Source organism: Microcaecilia unicolor, chromosome 3 (assembly GCF_901765095.1).
Source record: "Microcaecilia unicolor chromosome 3, aMicUni1.1, whole genome shotgun sequence".
In the NCBI taxonomy this organism is placed as follows: domain Eukaryota; kingdom Metazoa; phylum Chordata; class Amphibia; order Gymnophiona; family Siphonopidae; genus Microcaecilia; species Microcaecilia unicolor.
The window spans coordinates 372,808,397-372,833,418 of record NC_044033.1 but is presented as its reverse complement, the minus strand read 5'-3'; the positions used below and the strand labels follow the sequence as shown (position 1 = coordinate 372,833,418).

The 25,022-nt window shown below is 44.3% G+C and overlaps 1 protein-coding gene across 2 annotated transcripts in view; it reads right to left on the bottom strand.

Annotated features, from left to right (window-relative positions):
• SNX17 (sorting nexin 17) overlaps positions 1-25,022 on the bottom strand; it is a 167,498-nt gene that overhangs the window by 89,967 nt on the left and 52,509 nt on the right. For both annotated transcript variants that reach the window (XM_030198587.1, XM_030198586.1), the window contains exon 2: positions 2,975-3,049. In XM_030198587.1, the coding sequence (XP_030054447.1) occupies positions 2,975-3,049 (75 nt within the window). The remainder of the gene's footprint in view (positions 1-2,974; positions 3,050-25,022) is intronic.

Here is a 25,022-nt window from a genome sequence, read left to right as displayed (position 1 = left end):
CTCTCTCCACTGCCCTCCCCCCATATCCAACAACCCTCCTCTTTCCCTTGACCTCCCCCCCACCCCCCATCCACCAACCCTGCTCTCTCCCATGCCCTCCCCCATGTCCAGCAACCCTCCTCTCCCCCTGCCCTCCCCTCCATCGATCCATGTCCAGCAACCCTGCTCTCTCCTCCATGTCCTGCAGCCCTCCTGTCTCCCCTGACCTAACCCTGTCCACTGACCCTCCTCTCTCCCCTGCCCTCTCCCACATATCCAGCAACCCTCCTCTTTCCCTTGGCCTCCCCCCCCCCCATGTCCAGCAACCCTCCTATCTGCCCTGCTCTCTCCCCATGTCCAGCAACCCTCCTCTCTCCCCCCTGCCCTTCCCCTATGTCCAGCTACCTTCCTCACCCTCCCCCCTCCGTGCCGGGTCCCCTGCACTGACATGAGAGCGCCTCTCACCTTGTGTGAAAGCGCTGCAGGCAGCAGCAGATCGCTCTGCTGCTGCCTGCAGCGCTTCCACACAGAGGTGAGAGGCGCTGTCATGTCAGTGCAGGGGGCCCGATACGGAGAGGGGCGGGAGCGGCGGCGGCGACATCGGGGATGGAGGTTGGTGCGCCGGCAATGTTCCTTCGTCTCCAGCGGCAGCGTCCATTTCCCTCTCTGTTCCTCCCTCTGACGTCATCACGTCTTGACGCAAGGGCGGGACAGAGAGGGAAACGGACGCTGATGAGCGTTATGGATGACCAGACTGGCAAGGATAAACGCGCTGTTGAACTGGCTCGTAATCACTGTTAGATTCCCTACATATGCAGAAAAAAGCCTGGAATCATGTTACACAGACAACCATTGTGAACTGCTACAAGCGGGCAAGCTTTGTTAGGGATGTGGAGAGGGACAAAACAGAAGCAGCTGTTGCAAACGCGTCAGATGAACAGGCTATTGACATCCCAGCCAGTGTTACTGAAGAGGAGTTTCATCACTACGTAGCTGTTGATTACGTTCTACAAACAGCTGACGACAGCACTGATGTTCAGATATGTGCCTACACACAGGCAACGGTTGATGATGAAACAGATGATGAAATGAGCAGCGAGGCACATGCTGACGAAATTCAACAACCTCCTGTCACTTTTGCAAGAGCGCTGGAGAGTCTTAACACCATGCGAGCCTATCTGGAGGCCACTGGATGTCAGTGCTATGACAGTTTTTACCGTCTGGCAGACGTAGTCTATGGAACTCGCAGACACAAGAGTGTACAGAGGACTACGACTGATTACTTCAAGTAAGCATAACGTCAGTTAACGGAGACTGTATAACGCCAGTTAACGGAGACTGTATACTATACGTACAATAAACAGTACTGTACATATGTTTATCAGATGTCAAGCTTCTTTGGGTCACAACAGTTAAGTGCACGCTCCGGTTAACTGCATATATGTACATATACACATATACATATACATACATATCCTATATAATTCTCACCTCCAACGTGCTAATGTGAGACTGCCTCTGTCCTTGGCTCCTGGAGTTGCTGAGCTAGGCTCCATAGCCAGGCTGACATCACTCACTGCCAATTCCCAGGCAGGGGGAGAAGTAGGGAAACACGCACCGCGTGTTGCCCTACTCCTCCCCCTGCCTGGGAATCAGCTGTCAGTGCACCACTCCCTGCCACTTCGGAGCAAGTGGCAGGGAGCGGCGCATCAAAAAACTACAAGCGCGGCACGGCAGAACCCCCCCTCCCCCCGGGGCACATCAACCCCCTCGCCACCCGCAGCTGCCACTGGTAATGCTGTCCGGCCGCTGCTGTCTCTCACATACACTCTCTCTGACACACTCCCTATCACACTATCTCTGTCACACACACACACACACACACTGTCTCTCTCTGACACACACACTCCATCTCTCACACACTCTCTCTCTCATACACACTCTGAGGAAAACCTTGCTAGCGCCCGTTTCATTTGTGTCAGAAACGGGCCTTTTTTACTAGTGTGTGTGTGTATATATATATATATATAATATATATGGATTTATTTACCGTCTTTTTGAAGAAATTCACTCAAGGCGGTGTACAGTAAGACTAGATCAAACATGAGCAGTAGGCAACTACAGCAGTAAAAATATTCAAATAATACAAAGTATGGCATAGTATACTACTTACGTCAACAATATGTAATAGAACATTTTAATTGATAGTGAAGGTAAAGCAAAGATGGGACATATAGATAGGTAAAAGAGTAGGAAGAGTTAGAAAGTAAGGTGACTGATTTAAAAAAAGTTGCACTTGAGGTCAGAGAGGTGGTTAAATATTATTTCCCTAGGGTAGGAGTGGATAAAGATGTCCTGCTGCAATATGTGCAGCCTGAGTCACTCCTTGTGTGTATGAGTAAGACTAACAAGTTAGTTACTTCTTCCATTAAAGGCCTGGTTGATGATTTAACCACCCATTCATTTATCAATTATAAGAACTGATATAATGACCGACTATGTAGATACCTAGATATCTATCTTTGTTCACAGGGCGTTTCATAGTCACAGTTCTACAAGCATACAACCCCCGATGCAGGTACTGCCCAAACTGGGTCTTATCATTGAAATTACTTATTCCTTTATCTATTTGTCTTATTGTTTAACAGAAAAAAAAAAGATCATTTTTGACTGTTTTTTATCCTTTTTTATTCCAGACATTTGCTCTTGGACTGCACACTGAATGAACCATTTCAGTATTTTTCTGCCATCATTTACCATGGAACATAAACACGTGCTTTGTAAATTTTTTTAAATTCTCAATTTCTCTATATAAAACCTTATATGCAGACTAATGTGTCAACCATATTCCACATCAAATTATGACAATGGCAGCAAAAAGGAGCCCATCATGAACCTCTCTGATCCGTCTGAAGGAATGGGCAGGAATCCACTGAGAAAGAGGTTTCAGATGAACTTACAGCTGGGCTTTCATCCAAACAGATAATCCACTTACCTGTTCATGCAGGCCCAGGAGCTGGCTGTATCTAACCCGACAGTGCAAGACACCATTCACATGGATATTATAGGCCTGCCAGAAAAGAGAAATTAAACATTAGAATAACATGTACATAACTATTAGAAAATATACCCACAAACAAGCACTCCCCCCTCCCCCAACCCCTATGTGCAAACATTCTCTGCTTTTCTGTCTGGTAGCTGGTTCCATGGTCTATAGCAGTGGTTCTCAACCTTCTTTCTGTTGTGACACACCTGATAGACAATGTTCTCATGCATGACACACTGAATACTACAAGTTGCAGCTCAAGAAAGACAAAATCTTCCATCTTTTCATTGTTGCTATCAATGATGCAAGGGAAATACAAACACTGGGGGGTCTGTATGATGCCAGGGTGGAGGAGAGGGATGGGCCAGAGGCCAGCATTATTTCCCACTGGGACTGGTGATAAAAATGTGGAGGTTAAGTACCTGACTTCCTTGTTCTCAGGTCTCTCCAATCTGCCACATACAGGATTGTTAAAGAAAGCACAAATGTGCTGTGTCACATTTTTGATGACACCTTCCAGATGCTGGCGACACAGTGGTTGAGTACTTATCGAGAAGTGTTCTATTCTACTGGAGAGGAGATCCAAAATCAGCCAGGAAGATGAGAGCTGAAATGGCCAGCTTTAAAGGGGAGGTGAGCCACTCAACTCAAAAAGAAAGCTACAGCACTGAGATCAAGAGCAGAGCAAAGTTGCTCAGGTACTAAAAAAGCTAGTCTACTCAGGCCAAAAGTAGAGCTGAGCCATTCAGGTTAAGAAGAGTACTATTTAGGTTGCTCAGATACTAAGCCTATGAATAGCCTGAGAAGTATCACGGTAGAAATTATATTGCAGAGATAGGGTGAATCGAATGCTGCAGGACACAACACATCTTAGAATTCCTATGGCAAGAAATTCCATACTATGGCAAAAATTCCATGTGTAAAGGGGAAAAGAATAGTGATAGGAGTGTACTATCATCCACATGGCCAGGATAAACAGACAGATGCACAAATGTCATCAGAAATTAGGGATGTAAAACTGGGGAACACAACAATAATGGATGATTTCAATTACCCCGTTAATGACTGAATACAAGTAACATCAGGGCATGCTAGGGAGGTAATATTCCTTGAAGAAATCAAGGACTACTTTATAAAACAGCTGGTTCATGAACCAACAAGAGGAGGAACACCTTAGAGCAGCAGCTGCAAAAGTCAAAACCTTACATCAGGAGTACATACTATTAAAAAATACCATGTTGGAAGCCCAGACCAGATGTTTTCCATGTATTAAAAATGGAGGAAGGCAGGCCAAACGACAGCCAACATGCTTAAAAAGTGAGGTGAAGGAAGCTATTAGACCTAAAAGAAAATCCTTCAGAAAATGGAAGAAGAATCCAACTGAAAACAACACGAAACAGCACATAGAATGGCAAGTCAAATGCAAAGCGTTGATAAGGAAAGCCAAGAATTTTTGAAAAAAAGATTGCATTGGAGACAAAAAAAAAAAAAAAAAAAAAAAAAAACATAGTAAAAACTTTTAGGCATAATAGAAGCAGGTAAAAAAATCAGTTGGACCGCTAGATGACCGAGGGGTAAAAGGGCATTCAGAGAAGACAAGGCCATAGCAGAGAGATTACATAAATTCTTTGCTTCAGTTTTCACCAAGGGAGATGTGGGAGAGATACCAGTGCCAGAAGCGGCATTCAATGCTGATAAGTCAGAGAAACTGAAACAAGTCTCTGAACATCCGGCAGACCAAATCTGGACAAACTTCGCTTTACTTACCGATGAAAACGTCGCCCAATCAACAGATTCGCCAAATCCCATTGCAAACTGGACACCTGTCCTAACAACCTAATAAAATCCGCCCCTCAACGCTTCATAGCAGACCTCACATCGCACCTCAACTACATGTTACAACATGGACTCTTCCCTAAGGACAAAGAAAACATACTACTCACCCCAATACCCAAAGACTAAAAAAAAAAGCAGACGACATAACCAACTACCGCCCGGTAGCATCCATCCCTTTGGCAGTCAAACTAATGGAAAGCATGGTAACCAAGCAAAGTACCGACTTATCTAAACAAATTCTTAATTCTAAACGAATCACAATCAGGATTCTGAACTAATCGCAGCACTGAAACACTACTAATCACTCTCCTAACCAAATTCAAACAAGAAATTGCAATTGGCAATCGTGTACTTCTACAATTTGACATGTCCAGTGCGTTCGACATGGTAAACCACAAAATACTACTAAACATCCTAGAATACTTTGGGATTGGGGGAAGCGTACTCAGTTGGATCAAGGGCTTCCTAACCACAAGAGCATATCAAGTGACATCAAATTCGAGCACATCACCACCATGGAAACCAGAAAGTGGAGTACCCCAAGGATCACCGCTTTCACCGACCCTTTTCAACCTAATGATGACACCACTAGCCAAATCTCTATTTATCCAAGGCCTCAACCCTCACATCTACGCAGACGATGTCACAATTTACATCCCGTTCAAACATGATCTAACTGAAATCACAAATGAAATCAAACACAGCCTCCAAATCATGAATTCATGGGTGGATGCATTTCAATTAAAACTCAACGCAGAAAAAACACAGTTCCTCATCCTCTCGTCACAACATAACACGAACACCCACCACCATAAACACCCCAGACTACACCCTTCCTGTTTCAGATAGCCTGAAAATTCTCAGAGTTACAATCGACCGAAATCTCACACTTGAAAGCCAAGCGAAAAATACAACAAAGAAAATGTTCCACTCAATGTGGAAACTCAAAAGAGTAAAATCTTTCTTCCCAAGAGAAATATTCCATTGCCTGGTACAATCAATGGTGCTAAGCCACCTAGACTACTGCAATGCAATCTATGCCGGATGCCAAGAACAAATCATTAAGAAACTCCAAACCACCCAAAACACAGCAGCCAGACTCATATTTGGAAAAACGAAATACGAAAGTGCCAAACCCCTAAGAGAAAAGCTACACTGGCTCCCATTCAAAGAACGTATTGCGTTCAAAATCTGTACCCTGGTTCATAAAATTATTCACAGCGAGGCCCCAGTCAACATGACAGACTTTGTAGACTTACCAACCAGAAACACAAAAAGATCAGCACGCATGTTCCTGAATCTTCATTACCCTAGCTGCAAAGGACTAAAATATAAATCAACATATGCATCCAGCTTCTCCTACATAAGCGCACAACTATGGAATGCATTGCCAAATGCCATTAAAACAATACACAACCTAACAAACTTCCAAAAGTCATTAAAAACCAACTTGTTCGAAAAGGCATACCACAATGACCCATCCTAAATACCAGACAACGAAACTCATACCAGAAGGAACAAAACTGAACTCTCGATACTGGATTGCTTAATTTTACTCTAGCACCAATGAACTTTATCACAATACCACTTTACTTCTCATTCCAGGAAAGCACTCTCTACACTTGACTGCTTAACTTACTTACCCTGTCACTCATGAACTTTATAACAATACCACTCTATTTCTCATCCCAGAAATGAACTCGCTACACTTGATTGCTTAACCTACTCTATTACTTATGAACCATTTTGTATTTCTCACTCCGGAAATGGCAATCGCCATTACGGCATTATATAAGCCACAATGAGCCTGTAAATAGGTGAGAAAATATGGGATACAAATGCAACAAATAAATAAATAAAAGCCTAGTCCTTATTCTTCTACAACTTATCTGAATGCAGATTTGTCCTGTCCTTTGCATAATGCTGTTGGTTTTTTATGCAGAGCAGGTAGTAACAGCAACAGCAGCTCCTCCATCCATGCTGATAAAGTAGCAAGAGTGTATGGATCTCAACAGAATACCAATAAGGTTTTCTGTAACAGCAGAGTGCAGTCAGCAACAGCCAAACGAAAGAATCAGAACACAGGGTATATACCCAGATCTACCCCACACATATAACAGGGTAGAGAAAGGAATGGATACCAGAAGGGTATGGAAAACTATTCAAATGATGGAGAAAGAGGAGAGAAAAAGTGCTATTATAAATTTTTGCACGATGGCACCACTGCAGTTGCAAAGAAGGATATATGGGAAGGAATATAGAAGAATTCAACTACATACTGAGTGACAAAGAACAGAAATGAAATTCAAAGAACAATTCATGGATTTTCTTTTGTAAAGTTCTTAAATAACAATTTTCTACTGTTTTCTAGATGAGGAAAACCATAGGTCTGACAAACTAAACCTTATTTCAGAGTAAATATGCATTTTTATATAACAACTTCACAAAACAGCACTGATTTTTTTACAATATTTTATATCTGTACAGTCTGGAATAAAGGGAAGCATACTGCACTACTATACTGGTTTGCTTTCAAAAGCGATGACTCATTCCTTCACCACCCCCAAACTGTGTGATCATCACTGGCAAACCAAATGGACGCCTATCCCAAAAAAAAAAAAACGTCTATTTTGGCCGTCATTCCCCCCTGCAATAATAAAAATGTCTTTTTTGGCAGTGCTTCACTCAGCTGAGAGACCAGGAAGTTTCTGAGCCAATCACAGCGCGTTTAGCTCGGCTAAACGCGTAGTGATTGGCTCAGGGACTTCCAGGTCTCAGCTGAGTGAAGCACTGCCAAAAAAGACATTTTTATTATTGCAGGGAGGAATGACGGCCAAAATAGACGTTTTTTTTTCGCGCCTTCTGTCTCGCTGCACTCTACGCCTGGAATAAACTTCCTGAGCCCCTACGTCTTGCCCCATCCTTGGCCACCTTTAAATCTAGACTGAAAGCCCACCTCTTTAACATTGCTTTTGACTCGTAACCACTTGTAACCACTCGCCTCCACCTACCCTCCTCTCTTCCTTCCCGTTCACATTAATTGATTTGATTGCTTACTTTATTTATTTTTTGTCTATTAGATTGTAAGCTCTTTGAGCAGGGACTGTCTTTCTTCTATGTTTGTGCAGCGCTGCGTATGCCTTGTAGCGCTATAGAAATGCTAAATAGTAGTAGTAGCAGAGGAGACGCTTCCGGGTTAGAAGCAGGAGGTAGCGTGTTTGAATCGCTACCGCTGCTGTTGAGAGTGAGACAGAGGGAGGAGGTAGATCGTGGCGGCGGTAGGCAGCATCTGGGAAGCGCTGCCGTCAGAGAGAGGGCGGGCAGGTGGAATGGAATGGGAGGAAAGGATGCATGGGGGTGAAGGAGAATCGCTGGACATGGATGGGAGCGGGAGGGGAGGGGAGAGAGGAGAGTCACTGGGGATGGACGGATGGAGGTGGGGGTCAGGGGAGAGAGGAGAATTGCTGGGGATGATGGATGGATAGATGGAGGTGGGGGTCAGGGGAGAGAGAAGAATTGCTGGGGATGGATGGATGGATGGATGGAGGTGAGGGTCAGGGGAGAGAGGAGAATTGCTGGGGATGATGGATGGATGGATGGAGGTGGGGGTCAGGGGAGAGAGGAGAATTGCTGGGGATGATGGATGGATGGATGGAGGTGGGGGTCAGGGGAGAGAGGAAAATTGCTGGGGATGGATGGATGGAGGTGGGGGTCAGGGGAGAGAGGAGAATTGCTGGGGATGGATGGATGGAGGTGGGGGTCAGGGGAGAGGAGAATTGCTGGGGATGGATGGATGGAGGTGGGGGTCAGGGGAGAGAGGAGAATTGCTGGGGATGGATGGATGGATGGAGGTGGGGGCAGGGGAGAGAGGAGAATTGCTGGGAATGGATGGATGGAGGGGACAGGGGCAAGAACAGAATTGCTGGGGATGGATGGATAGGGGCAGGGGAGAGAAGAGAATTGCTGAGTATGGATGGATGAAGGGGAGAGGAGAGTTGCTGGACATGGGTGGATGGATGGGAGGGCAGGAGAGAGGAGACTGCTGGATATGGATGGAGGAGAGGAAAGGGAGAGAGAAGAAATGCTGGACATGGATGGAGGGGAGGGAAGAGTGAGGAAGGAGATGAGATGAGGGAAAAGGAAGAGAGGAGAAAATTGCACATGGATGAAGAAAATAGGCAGAAGCTGGATCCACTGGACAGTCAAGTCTGCGGAGGACCCAGAGCAAGAAATGAAGAAGAAAGGCGGAAAGTAAAGAAATAAATGGAAAGGAAGCCCTGGAAACAGAGTAAAGAGGACAGATAGCAGCAAAATCAGATACTGGGCCAGTATGATCAGAAAAACAAAGTTACCAGACAGCAAAGGTAGAAAAAAAATCATTTTATTTTCATTATAATGATTGGAACATGTCCACTTTGAGAATCAGGTGCTCAACATTAAAAGTTTATATTTATTTACTTATTTATGGCATTTTATCCCACATTAAACATGAATTAGATTGGAACCTGGGATCATTTAATCTTTTTTTTCCTGGAGAGAGTAATGCATTGCCTCCCCCACCCCCCAGGCTCTCTCCCCGGCTATAGCCAGCTCTGTAATTTTGAGGAAAGGTGCACAGGTGGACGGGGGGGGGGGGGGGGAGGAGCCGCAGAGGTGGACCGGGGAGAGAGCCTGTTAAACATTTACCAGCACACCACTGTCTAGTGCCCACCCATCCAACCTGTTGGCCCACCCAAAAATTGACTTCTGGCTACGCCACTGGCTCAAAGGACTAATCCCTATGCCCACCTTTGCTGTGTCCGAGGACTGATGTGCAAGCACACAACAAAAAAGGCGCAGGCCTGGCATCAGCAGGAACAAGCACAAAGGAGTCTTTGAGCCTATGTGCTGATGGGAGCCTTGCTGGTCCCTCCCCCTCCTGAACACATTGAGGGGGCGGGACTAGCAGGGGCTTTGTCAGCGCATAAGCTTGAAGGCTCCGCTACGCTTGTTACTGTTGATGTTGGGTCCATTCCTTTTCCGTTGTGTTCCTGCATATTGGGGACTCAGAGACAGGAAATGATGGCTTTATGAACTGAGGGAAGTGGGAAGAGTAGGGGAAAGAGAGGGACGATATGCACATGGATGGAGGGGAAGGGAAGAAAAAAGAGGGATGAGATGTACATGGATGGAGGTGAGGAGAAGGAAAGAGATGGAAAACTAGATTTGAGACAAGGTAGAAAAATGAAAGAAAGCTGAAGGAGAAATTAGATCTTACCTGCTAATTTGCTTTCCTTTAGTCCCTCCGGACCGGACCAGGATTGGACTGTTGGGTTGTGCCCGCCTACCAGCAGGTGGAGACTGAGAAAAAACTCTGACTCTAGAGAGCCAATAGGAGCCCTGGCCATGTGACCTTAGCCTCAGTATTTGAATAACAAAGCAGGAAAGAAAGAAAGAACTTCTGTGCCGTATGGAATCCTAGCAGCCACAAATTCCTCGGCAAAACCGAGTACTAGAGCTCACCAGCAACTCTCACCAGAGAAGTGGTATGGCCCATTTGTATTAGAGCTCGCCAGCAACTCTCACCAGAGAAGTGGCATGGCCCATTCATATTAGAGCTCACCAGCAACTCTCACCAGAGAAGTGATATGACTCACTTAAGGTTTCATATATATTCCATCAACTGAGCTCACCAGCAACTCTCACCAAAGAAGTGGTATGACCCATTAAGGTTTTATATATATATATTCCAGCAACTGAGTTCACCAGCAACTCTCGGCAGAGAAGTGGTATGACATATTTAAGGCTTTATATATATTCCAGCAACTGAACTCACCAGCAACTCTCACCAGAGAAGTGGTATGACATATTTAAGGCTTTATATATATTCCAGCAACTGAACTCACCAGCAACTCTCACCAGAGAAGTGGTATGACCCATTAAGGTTTTATATATATTCCAGCAACCGAGCTCACCAGCAACCACCAGAGAAGTGGTATGGACCACGCAAAGTCTTTTTTTTTTAAACATTCCACGTGTGGTAAAGGAACGAATACACTTCCAAACTTAATAAAAGAATCTAAAGAGTTGATAGAACATGGGAGGGGCCTGGTCCGGTCCGGAGGGACTAAAGGAAAGCAAATTAGCAGGTAAGATCTAATTTCTCCTTCCTTAGCATCCCTCCGGACCGGACCAGGATTGGACTGTTGGGAAGTACCAAAGCAGTAATCTTACGGGAGGGACAGACATTGAGAATGTGGTAGAGTCCCTGAAGACACCCAAACTAGGATGAAACAAAGCCAAAGCTTGACGATCCAAGAACCGCCAATAAACTAAATAGAAAGCAAAAAAGCTGAGGCTGAAAAGTCCAAGCGACGCTGAACATTGTCCCCTACCAAGTGACCGCTATATATTGTCCCCTACCGCATCAGTGCAGCGCAAAGGACAGAGAGACTCGAGAAAAAACGACTGAAAGAAGGATGACAAAGGTAGAAGCAGAGCCGCCTGGCAACAAAAAACTGCAATGAATCTACCTCAGCTGAGAAAGTGGAAACCGAAATCCTGAAGTACAATACTCCAGATATTGTAGACTACTGCTGACCTAGCAACAGATTGGAAGTATGTAAAGCCTGTCAGTGAGAAAGTACCTGATCACTAGAAGCTAAATAGGTAAAAACAAGAATGCAGTTAAATACTATGCAGAAGAAGAAGGTACCTAAATCCTTGCTGCAAACTAGACTGAAGGTCCAAATAAACTGACAGCCGCTGCAGTTACCCAACATGAAAAAAAAACATATCTCAGAGCGCAATTCAACTGAGAGAGAAAGAATCATCTGTAGCTGTTGCCTCTGCAAGCCAATCACCTGAGACTCTTGTCGTAGACCCCAATTAGTGAAAACGGGAATAAATCAACAGTAGACACTTGTTAGTACCTTTCATCTGTTAGAAACATATAGAAGTCCATAAAACACTACACAGTTCCAGGAACAGCATGTATAGAATGTTTGTACGTTTAGGAATCTAGCCAGGTGCTCATGGTCTGGATTGGCCGTGGACAGAAAGGTGGGCTCAATAGGACCTTTGAGCTTTTCCCAGTGTGGAATTAAATATGTACTTATGTAGTAGAACTATAAATATACATATATATTTTCACAGATTTAGCCATCAAAAAACTGGTCACTGTGTATATGCTCCCGGCATACCTGCAGGAAGAATGCTCAATCTCAACCACCAGACCACTAGTGAGAATACAGAGGCCAACTGAGCGGAGGGATTCCATCAGAGATAAATATCTGGATACGAGAGGGCATCTATCTCTGCCGCTGACAAGTCTTTTTATCAAGAGAGTAAGCGAGGCACATGGAAGGTCAGAGCGAAAAGAAATAGTTGTAGAACTGGGACCTCCTCCCCTTAAGGTACTATCCACTGAGAACTCTTTTTTTTTTTTCTCTTCAATGGTCACGAAATTGACAGAGTGAAAAGCTGCCCAAAAGAGACTACCGAGACTCCAAAGCGAATGAAGAAAAAATTCCTTCTTGGGAGCTAGAAAGTAAAATTTTACTCTGCAAAATAGAGCAAGGTAATGGCCGAAGGCCCAAGAACATCCAGAGAAAACAGAAAGTGGGACGCTTATAGAGAAGACAAAAACAGTCTGTGCCAACTTGACTAAACAAAGAGAGAAAAAATAGAAACATGCTATGAAATCTAATGAGATCACACGAGAGCTCAAAAGAGAGCTCAAATGAGAGACCTGGCTACATGCACCCCATAACCTAGGGTGTGCCCGAAATGCACCACCCGTTGCTTGACCTGACAACTCTGCCAATAAGACTGTCTGTAATGAACCAGACATCTATGGAAAGGATGAAACGACGAGACGTAGTTTCATGAGCGCCGCTGCTACTATGACCATAACTTAAGAAAAAAGTGTGCGGAGCCGACGCGAGACTGAAGAGCAGGGCAAGAAAACTGGTAATGAGGACCTTATCATCCTCGTATCACGGACATTACTCCTCTTATACCGAGATGTACTAAGATGTACCGACCCACATCCATAAGAAATGAATGTGGTACTTGCAACCTGGATTGACCACAACTGAGAACAGGATGCTGGGCTTAATGAACTCTTAGACTTTCCCCGTATGACCATACTCATATACTAATAGCAAAAATACACAGGAAGTGAAAGAATCCCCTTCCAATTGAAAGGAAGGTCTGGAATGAGGACATATAGAATGAAAATGAAAGGATCACCATATGTTGAGCGTGGACTGAGACACACTGGCCTTTAATTTTACCGGATCTCCCCAAACCTCGTATCATGTCATGCCTCCTTCCTCACTGAGATGTACAGAGATGAACAGATGCACACTCACAAGATATGAATGTGGTATTTGCAATCTGGATTGACCCCATCTGAAAACAGGATGGGGACTCTTGGCCTTTCCCATTATGGCAACACTTATGCCCTTATGGCAAAAAATGCACAGAAAATGAGTGAATCTCCTTCCAAGAGAAAAAAAAAAACTCTGGAGAGAGGAAGAATAAAATGAAAATGAAAAGGAATAGACTTGGAAAATACCTATTACGGAAAAGGTGGTGAATTTGTGCAACAGGAGACAAGACTGTACCTGACGTCAAGAAAGCTTAAAACAAGACCCTAAAATCTGTAAGGAAGAGAAATGGATAGCAGATGTTATGGATGGTCATACTGGACAAAACCAGAATGTTTACCATGTGCCCAGGCTGAATAGATAGAGGAAACAAAAATACAAGTAGATGGCATGAGGACCTCCCAATATCCTTAAGTGGGAGAAAATGCAAATTGACCTGATAACTTTACTCCCCAAGTGGACATATATCTTGTAAGTCCTAGAAGAAAACTAAGATAACACATGAGAAACTCCAAGACAGTTGGAAAGTAGAGAAGATGTGAATAAAACATGCCTTCTAAAGCATCTGAGAAAACTGGGTGCTTGGTAGACAGGACTGAGTCTCCTAGAATATGAGAACCATCTGAACCATGTAGCCTATGCAGCTGTCATCTGCTATGCCAAAGAGAACGCATAGCCATGAAAGAAAATTGCTGAAAGGAAGTAAGACCTTATGTCCAGAATTGCAGAGTACGCAACAATTGAGTATCAGACAATGTATTTCATTGCACATGGCATCTGAACCATATAGCCTACGCTCTAGAGAACGTTTGTTAAGATCTTAAAACACTGTATAAGAACATAGCCACGGAGGAAAATTTCCTGAAAGAAATTAAGATATTATGTCCAGCATTGTAAAGTACCAAACAATGGCACCTGAACCAGATAGCCTATGCCATAGAAAATGTTTGTTAAGTTCTTAAAACACTGTATAACATCATAGCCATGAAGGGAAATGCTTGAAAGGAACTAAGATATTATGGCCAGATTTGTAAAGTACTAATCAATTGACTATTAGACAATGTAGTCCTATTCACCAGGAAATGAGAAAGACACAGAGTGACACACACTGGACCTCCACAAAAACTGCGCTAGCCAATAGCAAAGACCTTTCCTCCAAACATCACACACAAGGGAAAGGAATAGGAAATTTGTTATTTTGGAGCTGAGATATAATTTAATTCGCCCCATTGTCTAAAACAGAGAATTCCCGACTGAGCTGCACTTTGCATCGGAGTCTTGCCAAGAACAAAGAAATCGCCAACTGAGCTGCACTTTAATTCACAACATTGCTAGCAACCAAAAAGTCCCCGACGGAGAAAAAACAGAGGGAAAAACAAAATGAGCGCCATTCGCATCGTAACATTTCGTTTTTTTTTTTTTTTTTAATAGCTTGAAAAATACATGTAAAAATTAATTGCGGGGAAAATATACTACCAATTGCCCCAACTACCGGAGAAACAATATCTCCTTTCCACTGCACCAACAGCCAAACACAGTAAAAGCAGAAAAACGCTGCCGCATCAAGGGAAATTGCAGCTGCAGGCAAAACAATGGCGGCCAAGCGCGCCAAAATGAGAAGAATAAAGTTCGGGGCAGAAAACCACTGACCAGACCGACGAAGAAGCAGGAAATCCGTGCCGCTGAAAAACAGATAACCTCCGATGCCGCCCAAAACATGGTTTAGCCTCTGGCCAGACAGGAACCATCAATACAGCTCCCAAGCTATACAGACCTGTCCAAGAGCGAATAAGACAGAAGAGCTACCTGCTCGTTATAAGACTGGGGAAAGCAAAAACTACTTCCTTTAAATTCCTTTCATTTGTTTTTTAAATTTTCTTTTACTTGATTTAATTCTTTAAAAACAGCTGCCTATTAAAAGTGGCTGCCTCTCCCAAAGACGGTACACCTTTCCAGAGAAAGGGACGGCCCTTCCCTGCTAAGCCAGGGAGATGGGGAGGAAGGGGGGTGGACTCGAGACACCCGAGTTTAACACCCCAGAGGCTGTCAAAGAAAGAAAAGAAACCCTGTCAAGCCTCTAATTACGATTCCAGGCACAGAAGAAGTATAATAAATATATCTGTAATATCTTATAGAGAAAAAGAGAGAGAGAGACTAATGGGCTCATTTCCTACCTGCTGAGAGACTGAGAAAATACTGGGGCTAAGGTCACATGGCCAGGGCTCCTATTGGCTCTCTAGAGTCAGAGTTTTTTCTCAGTCTCCACCTGCTGGTAGGCGGGCACAACCCAACAGTCCAATCCTGGTCCGGTCCGGAGGGATGCTAAGGAATATGAATAATGTTCAGTGCCAAAAGATGGATATAGGAGAGGAAGTAAAGAAAACAGGCAGTGAGAGCAGACATACCAAATGGACAGCAGGCCCTGGAAACTAATTTAAGAGCACAGAGGGAAGAACCACCACAGTCTGGGACCGATATGATCAGAAAAATTAGATCAGACAATAAAGGTTGACAGAACAGTGGGTTTTTTAAGCCTGTAAAACTGTCTTAATTAATTCTTGACGTGTTCGGCCAGCAGGTGGTGCATGTTTATGCTAAAAGCTGTTACAGAGAAAAGAACTGCAATGATGTGGCCAGTTTTGTTTTTTTTTAATTTGTTGTTCTGGGCTCTGATTGGCCCAGGAGCTCAATTTCATTTGGATTTTACTGGCTTTTTCCCCAGTATTAGCCAGGAAGAAGAGAGAGAAGAATCTCTTTGCTAAGGCCCTGTAATCAGTTATATTTGATAAACTTGTGAGCAGCTATATGTCATGATCTTCCCAGGTGCTTTTTAGAAAGTAAACAAATGTTTAGATAATTTTATAATTGATCCATATATTTCAGTTACTTGTTACTGTTTGCACCTTTTTTGTTCATTGTACTAATTTTTTATGACAGTAAACACTATTAGTTTGTTGCCTCTGCCTGTCTGGACTGATAAAGAATCCTGGTGGTTTTGTGTGTTGCATCTGTGAATGCTTTCTGAAAACTGTGGGGCCACTGGGAGTGTGGCCTCCAGTAACCTAGAAATCACTAGGGATAATTTTTTGAGTGGGAGATTCACCCAAAAGCAGTTGTGACCCAATCGGTGGAAGGAAGGTGCTACTGCAGAAGACAAGCAGCAGATGCAAACAGACCTGAGCTGTGCTGAGGATAGACCCTCTAAGTGGCCACAGGGTAACCCCAGGGTATAGGTGCTACCAGCATGATAAGAAAATTCAAAAATAAAACAAACAGAACATCCGAGGCAACTATTGGGGGGGGGGGGGGGGGAGTGAAGCAATTCCAGCTTCACTCCTATTCTCTCTATTCCTTTGTTTCCCCTCTTACCAACCCCAAAATGACATCCTCTCTATTTCTACCCCCATCAATACCCCTAGTTCTATTTCTCATTTTCCCTGGACACATATTTCCATCTCACTCTTTACCTCTCTCCATTCTATCCACTGTTACAAAATTTTCCCCTCCAAGATCAGCCCTTTTTTGTGTTCACACATTTTACTTGGATTTTCAAAATCACCCCAGTCTATTACAACTTATTTATTCATTTCATTATTTAGCCCGTCCTCCCAATAATTCCCAGAACAGGTTACAAAAATTGCATACATAACAAGGTTAAACATACAAGGTACCTCATGAAAGGCTACAGAGGAAATTGGAGGGTCATGGGCTAGGAGGAAATGTCCTATTGTGGATTAAAAACTGGTTGAAGGATAGAAAACTTTCTGGGGTTAAATGGGCAGTATTCACAATGGAGAAGGGTAGTTAGTGGGGTTCCTCAGGGGTTTGTGCTAGGACCAATGCTTTTTAATATATTTATAAATGATTTAGAGATGGGAGTAACTAGGGAGGTAATTAAATTTGTTGATGACACAAAGTTATTCAAAGTCGTCAACTCGCGACAGGATTGTGAAAAATTACAGAAGGACCTTACGAGACTGGGAGACTGGACGGCTCAATGGCAGATGATGTTTAATGTGAGCAAGTGCAAGGTGATGCATGTGGGAAAAAAGAACCCGAATTATAGCTACGTCATGCAAGGTTTCACGTTAGGAGTTATGGACCAAGAAAGGGATCTGGGTGTCGTCGTCGATAATACACTGAAACATTCTGCTCAGTGTGCTGCTGCGGCTAGGAAAGCGAATAGAATGTTGGGTATTATTAGGAAAGGTATGGAAAACAGGTGTGAGGATGTTATAATGCTGTTGTATCGCTCCATGGTGCGACCGCACCTTGAGTATTGTGTTCAATTCTGGTCGCCGCATCTCAAGAAAGATATAGTGGAATTGGAAAAGGTGCAGCGAAGGGCGACTAAAATGATAGCGGGGATGGGACGACTTCCTTATAAAGAAAGACTAAGGAGGCTAGGGCTTTTCAGCTTGGAGAAGAGACGGCTGAGGGGAGACATGATAAAGGTATATAAAATAATGAGTGGAGTGGAACAGATGGATGTGAAGTGTCTGCTCACGCTTTCCAAAAATACTAGGACTAGGGGGCATGCGATGAAACTACAGTGTAGTAAATTTAAAACAAATCGGAGAAAAGTTTTCTTCACCCAACGCATAATTGAATTCTGGAATTCGTTGCCAGAGAACGTAGTGAAGGCGGTTAGCTTGGCAGAGTTTAAAAAGGGGTTAGACGGTTTCCTAAAGGACAAGTCCATAAACCACTACTAAATGGACTTGGGAAAAATCCACAATTCCAGGAATAACATGTATAGAATGTTTGTACGTTTGGGAAGCTTGCCAGGTGCCCTCGGCCTGGATTGGCCGCTGTCGTGGACAGGATGCTGGGCTCGATGGACCCTTGGTCTTTTCCCAGTGTGGCATTACTTATGTACTAACATAATATAAAAACCAAGTAAAATTAATCACAAATTAAGGGAAAATGGGAAGGGAAATGAGACTTGATATACCGCCTTTCTGTGGTTTTTGCAACTACATTCAAAGCGGTTTACATAGTATATACAGGTACTTATCTGAACTTGGGGCAATAGAGGGTTAAGTGACTTGCCCAGAGTAACAAGGAGCTGTGGTGGGAATCAAATCCAGTTCCCCAAGATCAAAGTCTGCTGCATTAACCACTAGGCTACTCTTCCATTCCTCTAGGATATCTGCCCAGAGTATAGTGATGCACAGACTCTCATACTATTTAAAGACAGACATTAAACAAAAAAAGTTTTAACAGCTCTGCAATACCTTTTTATCCTTCCCTCTCCCCCCCTCCTCAAGTCAATCATATTGCAAAAGAAGAGCAGCCGCATTTTGCCATTTCATCCTCTCCTCTGCCACCTGGGGCAATCTGGTGGTCTCTGAAGCCAATGCAGGGCGTAACCGAGTTAACTATTTGAAGAACCCACTGGTCGGAGGTTATAAGAGGCAACCTTTCTTGGTAAAACTTCAGCCTCCTCCCGAACAGCAAGCTGTCTGGGGCAGTCACTTTTACAGCAGCTATACTCTGTAGGAGCCAGTCAAAAGCTTGGCCCCTGCTTTGACTAGGGAGCCATCCAAGCCTTAGGTACATGCTATTGATGAGAACGAGCATGCTGGGGTGGAGCCTGCTGAGGCTGGCGAGAAGGGGTATACCTACATCTATAAGAGTAATAGGTACTCCTCTTTGACTTGTCAAAAAACTTCAGAGTCATAGAGAAGGCAAGTACAGAAGGCGCTCAGCATGAGAGGGAATCAGTGGTATTGGTTCTTTCTTGATGGAGGTCTGCTCCGGTGGGACAGAGTCTGCTAAATCAGATAGACATACTGCACACCAAGGACTGCAAGTACAGGCTCGAGTAGAGATGTTATGATTGGATACAGGAGATGAGCACAGAGGTCTGATACATTTTCCACACAAAAGAATGCAGGATTCTAGCTTCTCTGCCAGGGGATTTCTGGCCCTTATGAGTGCATGTTCTACCACTAGGGAATGATGAGGTAACTGGGGCCTATCAGACACAGAAGACTGAATCTGGTACTTAGTGTCAATCTTCTTAGGGAGGAGAGGATGCGACAGACGGGGCTCCCAGTTCTTCATTTCAACATCCTGCAAGATCTCATGAAGCGGGACTGTCACAGTCTCTCTAGGAGGAGACTTGTAATCCTGGACCTTGAACGTCTCTGGAAGTGTCCTCTACTTCCAAAGGAACTAGAATGGCAGCCACCATCTCCTTTGGAAAAGAGGGGAAGGAAAGGCTCTCATATGGAGCCTTCCTCCTTTCCTGTGGAGGTGAGGAATCAGATGGGATGCCATAGGACTCCTCCTCTGAGAAGTACCATGGAGCCTCTTCCGAGTACCATGAGCACTCCCTCATTGGTGTCAGTCAAAATCTCCTCATGGGAGGGTTGAGACCAAGTCCGATTCAACGAAGAGGTAGCTTGATCCCGAGAGGGGCGTCAAGGTCTCCGCTCCATCTTGACTCTGGCGAAGCTTCCTCCACCATTGTCAAGGGTGTGCCAACACAGGTGACAGTCAATGCCGAGACTACAAGCAGCACCAGCATCAGAGACCTCACCGCAGGCTGATGGCTATGCGGGACAGAAGCAAGAGGCATGGCTGGCACAAGCACCCCAGACACCGATCCACTCTGCAAAAACCCAGTTAACAGTTCAGGAAGCAAAGCCTGGAGCCACTCATTCAGCGCAGATATTGGGAAAGGCTGGGGTGCCGGGTGCCTGATCCTGGCTATGTAGAGACCTACACATCAGCATCTCCTTTCCGGAGAATAGTCCGCCCAGCACAGACGTTTCTTGGGGATCAGTGAAACCCTATGTTCCCCAGAGATCCCGGCACCATGCTTTGAGAGGAAATCAATGCCGATGCTTCTTCCGATGTCCGACATCAATGTTACCTGGTGCCGAAGAGGATGACGTCAAAACCCTCTCGTCACCTCGGGTTCAGGTCTGACTCGATCGATCCAGGGGGACTTACATAGTGGTCAGTGTCAAGGTAGGTGAAGAGCCACTCAATGCATGGTCACTCCCAGTGTGTATGGGTCTCGCAGCCATATGGACCGATGTACCCAAAGCAACACCCCATGTCAAAGCCGAACAGACACCAATGCAGACACCAACGTCGATGCTTCGGACCTGGCTCCAAAACTGTAGACACCAAGAATGGATGTCCTTGCCAAACATAGTCCTGTTGAGAAAGTGCAGTGCTTGAAGCCACTGGGAACCTTTGATGACATAAAAGGAAAAGCAGGTATGGCCAAATCAAATGACTCAATGGTGCTAAAAAAGGGGCGAGCACCAGAAAAAAGGCCTAAACGCAACCTAGCGAGCGTGGTAAAACAAAAAAAAAAAAGTTAGAAAAAAGGGAAAAATAACCTAAAAATACAGGAAGAAATAAAATAAAGATAAACCTCAAAAGAAGGATTTAAAAAAAGAAAAAGTAAGGCACAAAGACCAAATGTGAGGAGTCGATAACCAACACATTCTCTCCTCACCTCGGGGGGGGGGGGGGGGGGGGGGGGGGAGAAGAAAAAAAGAGAACTGCTGGGCCCACATTCTCACTGTGGGAGGGAAGGCACTCACGCACGCGCAGTTGAGCACATCTTGTGCTGAAAGACCTATTTTTAAGCTTGTTACAAGCTCTGGACCAGCAATGCAAACCCACATTACCCATCTGTGAGATTTATAAGCCTGCTTGTCCTTGGAGAACCCAAAGGCTCATGAACATTTGTTATAGTTTCAGTTTACAAAAACAAGATTTGATAATCTGATTAATCAGTGACTCAAAAGCCAATAACGAATCAATTAAATTTCCTAAACTTCAGATTACTGATTGCAAAGGCATACCCTTATTGTCAGAAGGACCTCTTTTGGGGATAAGTGTTCCTCTCCCCCCACAAAATCAAGGTCTTAGCTGTATTTAATTTTTTTTAAATATGTCCGTCAAATTTGTTATCCTATCTAAAATGGTTCTTCTGAAGAGTGTTGAACAGAAAAAAATAATTTGAATATCTGCATAAATATTTTATTCCCAATGCCTGCAACATTTTACCCAGCAAACACAAAATATATATTAAAACTGGGGATAAAGATGACTCCTGTGAAGCCCCACATCCCAGAAACCAGTACTCTTGAGAACTGATTTATTTATAAAACTTTTTTTTAACAAACTGAAAACCATTTCAGTACCTTAACAGATAAGTCTCATTAAGATAAGACAACAGTATTTCAGGCTCCAGAAGACCAAAAGCTAAGCTCAGAACTGCAGCAATAAAGCTGTTTTTCCTTTATCTACAGAGTTCAGTATAAGTAATGCTAATAAACAGGTCTCTATGCTAATATAGTCTAAAACCTGACTGCATACAATCCTAAACAACATTTCCATACATAATCTACTGACTGATTAGCCACCACTGTTTCAAGTAGTTTTGCCAGAGAAGGTATGTGGTGACAGGTCAATAATTGGAACAAACTAGACTTTCATCCTGTAGAAACAGAGATAATGTAATCTAACAAGAATCAAGGAAGAAACCAGGTTTAAGAGAAACTCACAACTGAAAAACAGCCATACATAACCTTCCTTTGGGAAATGTTTAAGCAGCCTAGCAGGGCACAGATCAAGAATATAAAATCCTTTGCTTAATTTATTCACAAATTTTACTTTGTAACTGAAAAGGAAAAAGTCCTCCCAAAGCTGGTACACACATATCCCAACCAAACTGTTCAAAAAAGAATAAGATGAAACAATCATACTAGATTCACCATCCACTGCAGGCAGCCATATGTTTATTTGAATCCCCTTAGTACAAACAGCCCCTTAAGTGTAGATAGATCTTATTCTCAAATAAAGCTGCTAGCTCCACTGCAGAAAGTCCCCCTCCTTTATTAAATCGTAAGTGAATAATGTGGAAGATTTTCTTCATCCAGTTTGTATCTTACCTGATTTTTTTTTTTGCCTGTTTAAACTCTTGCTCATAAACAGAGATTGCTGCCCTCCAAAGTAATCTGAGAAGAAGTTTGAACCAACCCATGTCCTTTCTAATTTCCTACAATTCTATTTCAAAACCCTCCAAGGCTCATTTTCAAAGCACATAGAGGTAGATGCACTAAACGTTTTTCATCGTTAAATGAGCCCTCAGGGAAGAATTTCCTATCCTTTCCATGCACTTAAGCCTATTTTCCGACGACAGTAGCAGCTAACGAAAACGGAATGGAGATGAGCAATCAGTGTGAAAACCCCATTGAAACGACATGCACTAACCTTTTCCGATTGCCTTTACGCAGGAAAAAGGCAGGAAAACTAACGAGAGGTCTGGACCTCTCGTTAGGACAGCTCTGTGCCAGGAAAAAGTGTTAAGTGAAAAAATAAACAAACTTTGAGCCAATCCCAGCGCATTAGCAGAGCTAAAAGCGCTGTGATTGGTCCAAAGGACCTCAGAAAACACATAAAAAAATAAAATAAAAAAGGATCGGGAGGGGGCAAGGGCGCTCATCAGGAGCGTCCTGTACGGACGGCCTTGCCCCCCCCCCCGCTGCTCCCACTTTCCGCCGCTCCCCCCACCCCGAAAAAGCAAACTTCTAGAAGCCCCTGCCCCCCTCCCTTCCTCACTACTCTCTCACCTCAGCTCCGCCTCCCGACATCCTCCGTCCGTGCCCCGCCCCCTTTTGGGGTCGTCGCCGCCATTCCCCTCCTCCATCGGGCCCCCCTTCCTCTTACCGGGCCCGTGCAGCGCCTCTCTCCTCTGTCCGAAGGCGCTGCACGGGCAAGAAGAAAGCTGAATCAGCTGATGCCTGCCTTCGCGATGGCGCGTCTTTCTCCTGCTGCGCCCGCCCCTGTCTGACGTCAGTAACCTACGTAGGTTACCGACGTCAGAAAGGGGCGGGCCCAGCAGGAGAAAGACGCGCCATCGAAGCTGGGCAAAGGCAGGCATCAGGCTTTCTTCTTGCCCGTGCAGCACCTTCGGACAGAGGAGAGAGGCGCTGCACGGGCCCGGTAAGAGGGAGGGGGGCCCGATGGAGGAGGGGAATGGCGGCGACGACCCCAAAAGGGGGCGGGGCACAGGACGGAGGATGTCGGGAGGCGGAGCTGAGGTGAGAGTAGTGAGGAAGGGAGGGGGGCAGGGGCTGCTTGAATTTTGCTTTTTCGGGGTGGGGGGAGCGGCGGAAAGTGGGGAGCAGCGGGGGGGGGGGGGGCAAGGCCGTCCGTACAGGACGCTCCTGATGAGCGCCCTTGCCCCCTCCCGATCCTTTTTTTATTTTTATTTTGATTTGGGAGCCATGTGCTTGTGATTTGACTTTGTTTTGACTGTTTGTGGCATGCGCAGAGCAGCTAACATAACGCTTGGCTGCTCTGCGCATGATTTGGGGGCCGATTAACGATGTGTATTGTGATTCTTTGGTACATTGTACGTTTCAATACCGATCTCAGCATGTGTGACTTTTTTTTTTGGTGCATTTTTCGTTATTTTAAAATCGTTAGGGACTTTAACGATTTAGATTTTTTTACGTTTGGTTGCTGCATCTGCCTCATAGACTCATAGGTTCCTGTGTAAATTTCTAAGTCTATGTGCTTTGAAAATGAGCACTTCTATACATCAAGGGGAAAAATGAGATCTAACTTTATACTGTTTTAAAGGTGCAAGCTGATCTAAAATATTTGAAAGTTCAGAAATCCAGTTATCAATCCTTGTTGCCAGATTTCTATTTTTATATAGTTCTGAAAAAATTATCAATCTTCTTTTCATAAACAAGAAACAGTAGCCTTATCTTTCTTCCTTTCCAAAGACATAAAACAGATTAAAATAGTAAAATAGTAAATGACAAAAGAACTGCATGGTCCATCCAGCCAAATGTCTTCCTCGTCCCCCAAAATCAACCTTAAAATAATCCAATTGTATCTCTACATCTTCCACACCTAAAGATGTAAATACGAGCATTGAAAAGTAATGCCTCCACCTCCATAATTCAGCTGATGGCAAACACTAAAAGTACACACTTATTCTTTGAAATCTCTTTCTTCATCTCAGTTGGCAAGAAATTCATGTGAAGAGACTGTTTTGCTATTGCTTGTGAAATGGAAGCATGCAATTACAGGGGTATAAGCCCCTGCCACAAGCTACCTAATTATTACACAGCTTAATTATGCCAGACATGTAGTACATCCTACATACTTCACAGAATATGCAGTGCTCTAAAGGAAGGACTTTTGTTTCAGGCATGCTTTTCTGAAGAAAGGAACTTGTGACCCTGTTAGAACTGTTCAGATGGCAATCTGGCTGATGCAAGCAAAAAGGAACATAGGCAATGGGAGAAGGACCCTCAGTCATTGTCCCAGCATGCCTGGAGCCTGGAATTTGGGGGAAATCCTCCCAAGTGATGTCAAAAGATAAAATATTCCTGTCATATGTTAAGGCACAAGCTAATTATCTACCAAAATATTATCAAACCCTTGGAGACATTGCTGATATCAAAATGATATAAAAGGGCATCTGCTCTGGCAAGAGAGCCCACTTTCTACCTACTGTAAACCTCACGGCCATGGGGCAGCGTGATACGATCTCCCCTCCCAGCTCAATCTCTGCTCTTTCAGTGTGGAAGGTTTTTTTTTTACCCTCAGAGTTCAGTGGCTCGGAATTTCACAAGGTCCTTGGTAATCTACCAGGCCACGGGACGAGCTATATTGTAATCCACAGCCAGGGTAATCTCACTCAGCCTCTTAGCGGTTACAGTCTGGAGGGTTATCCCTCTTAGCTGTCCCACGACTTGGGACTACAGCTCCTAGGCGGGCGTGGTCCCTCAGTGTTT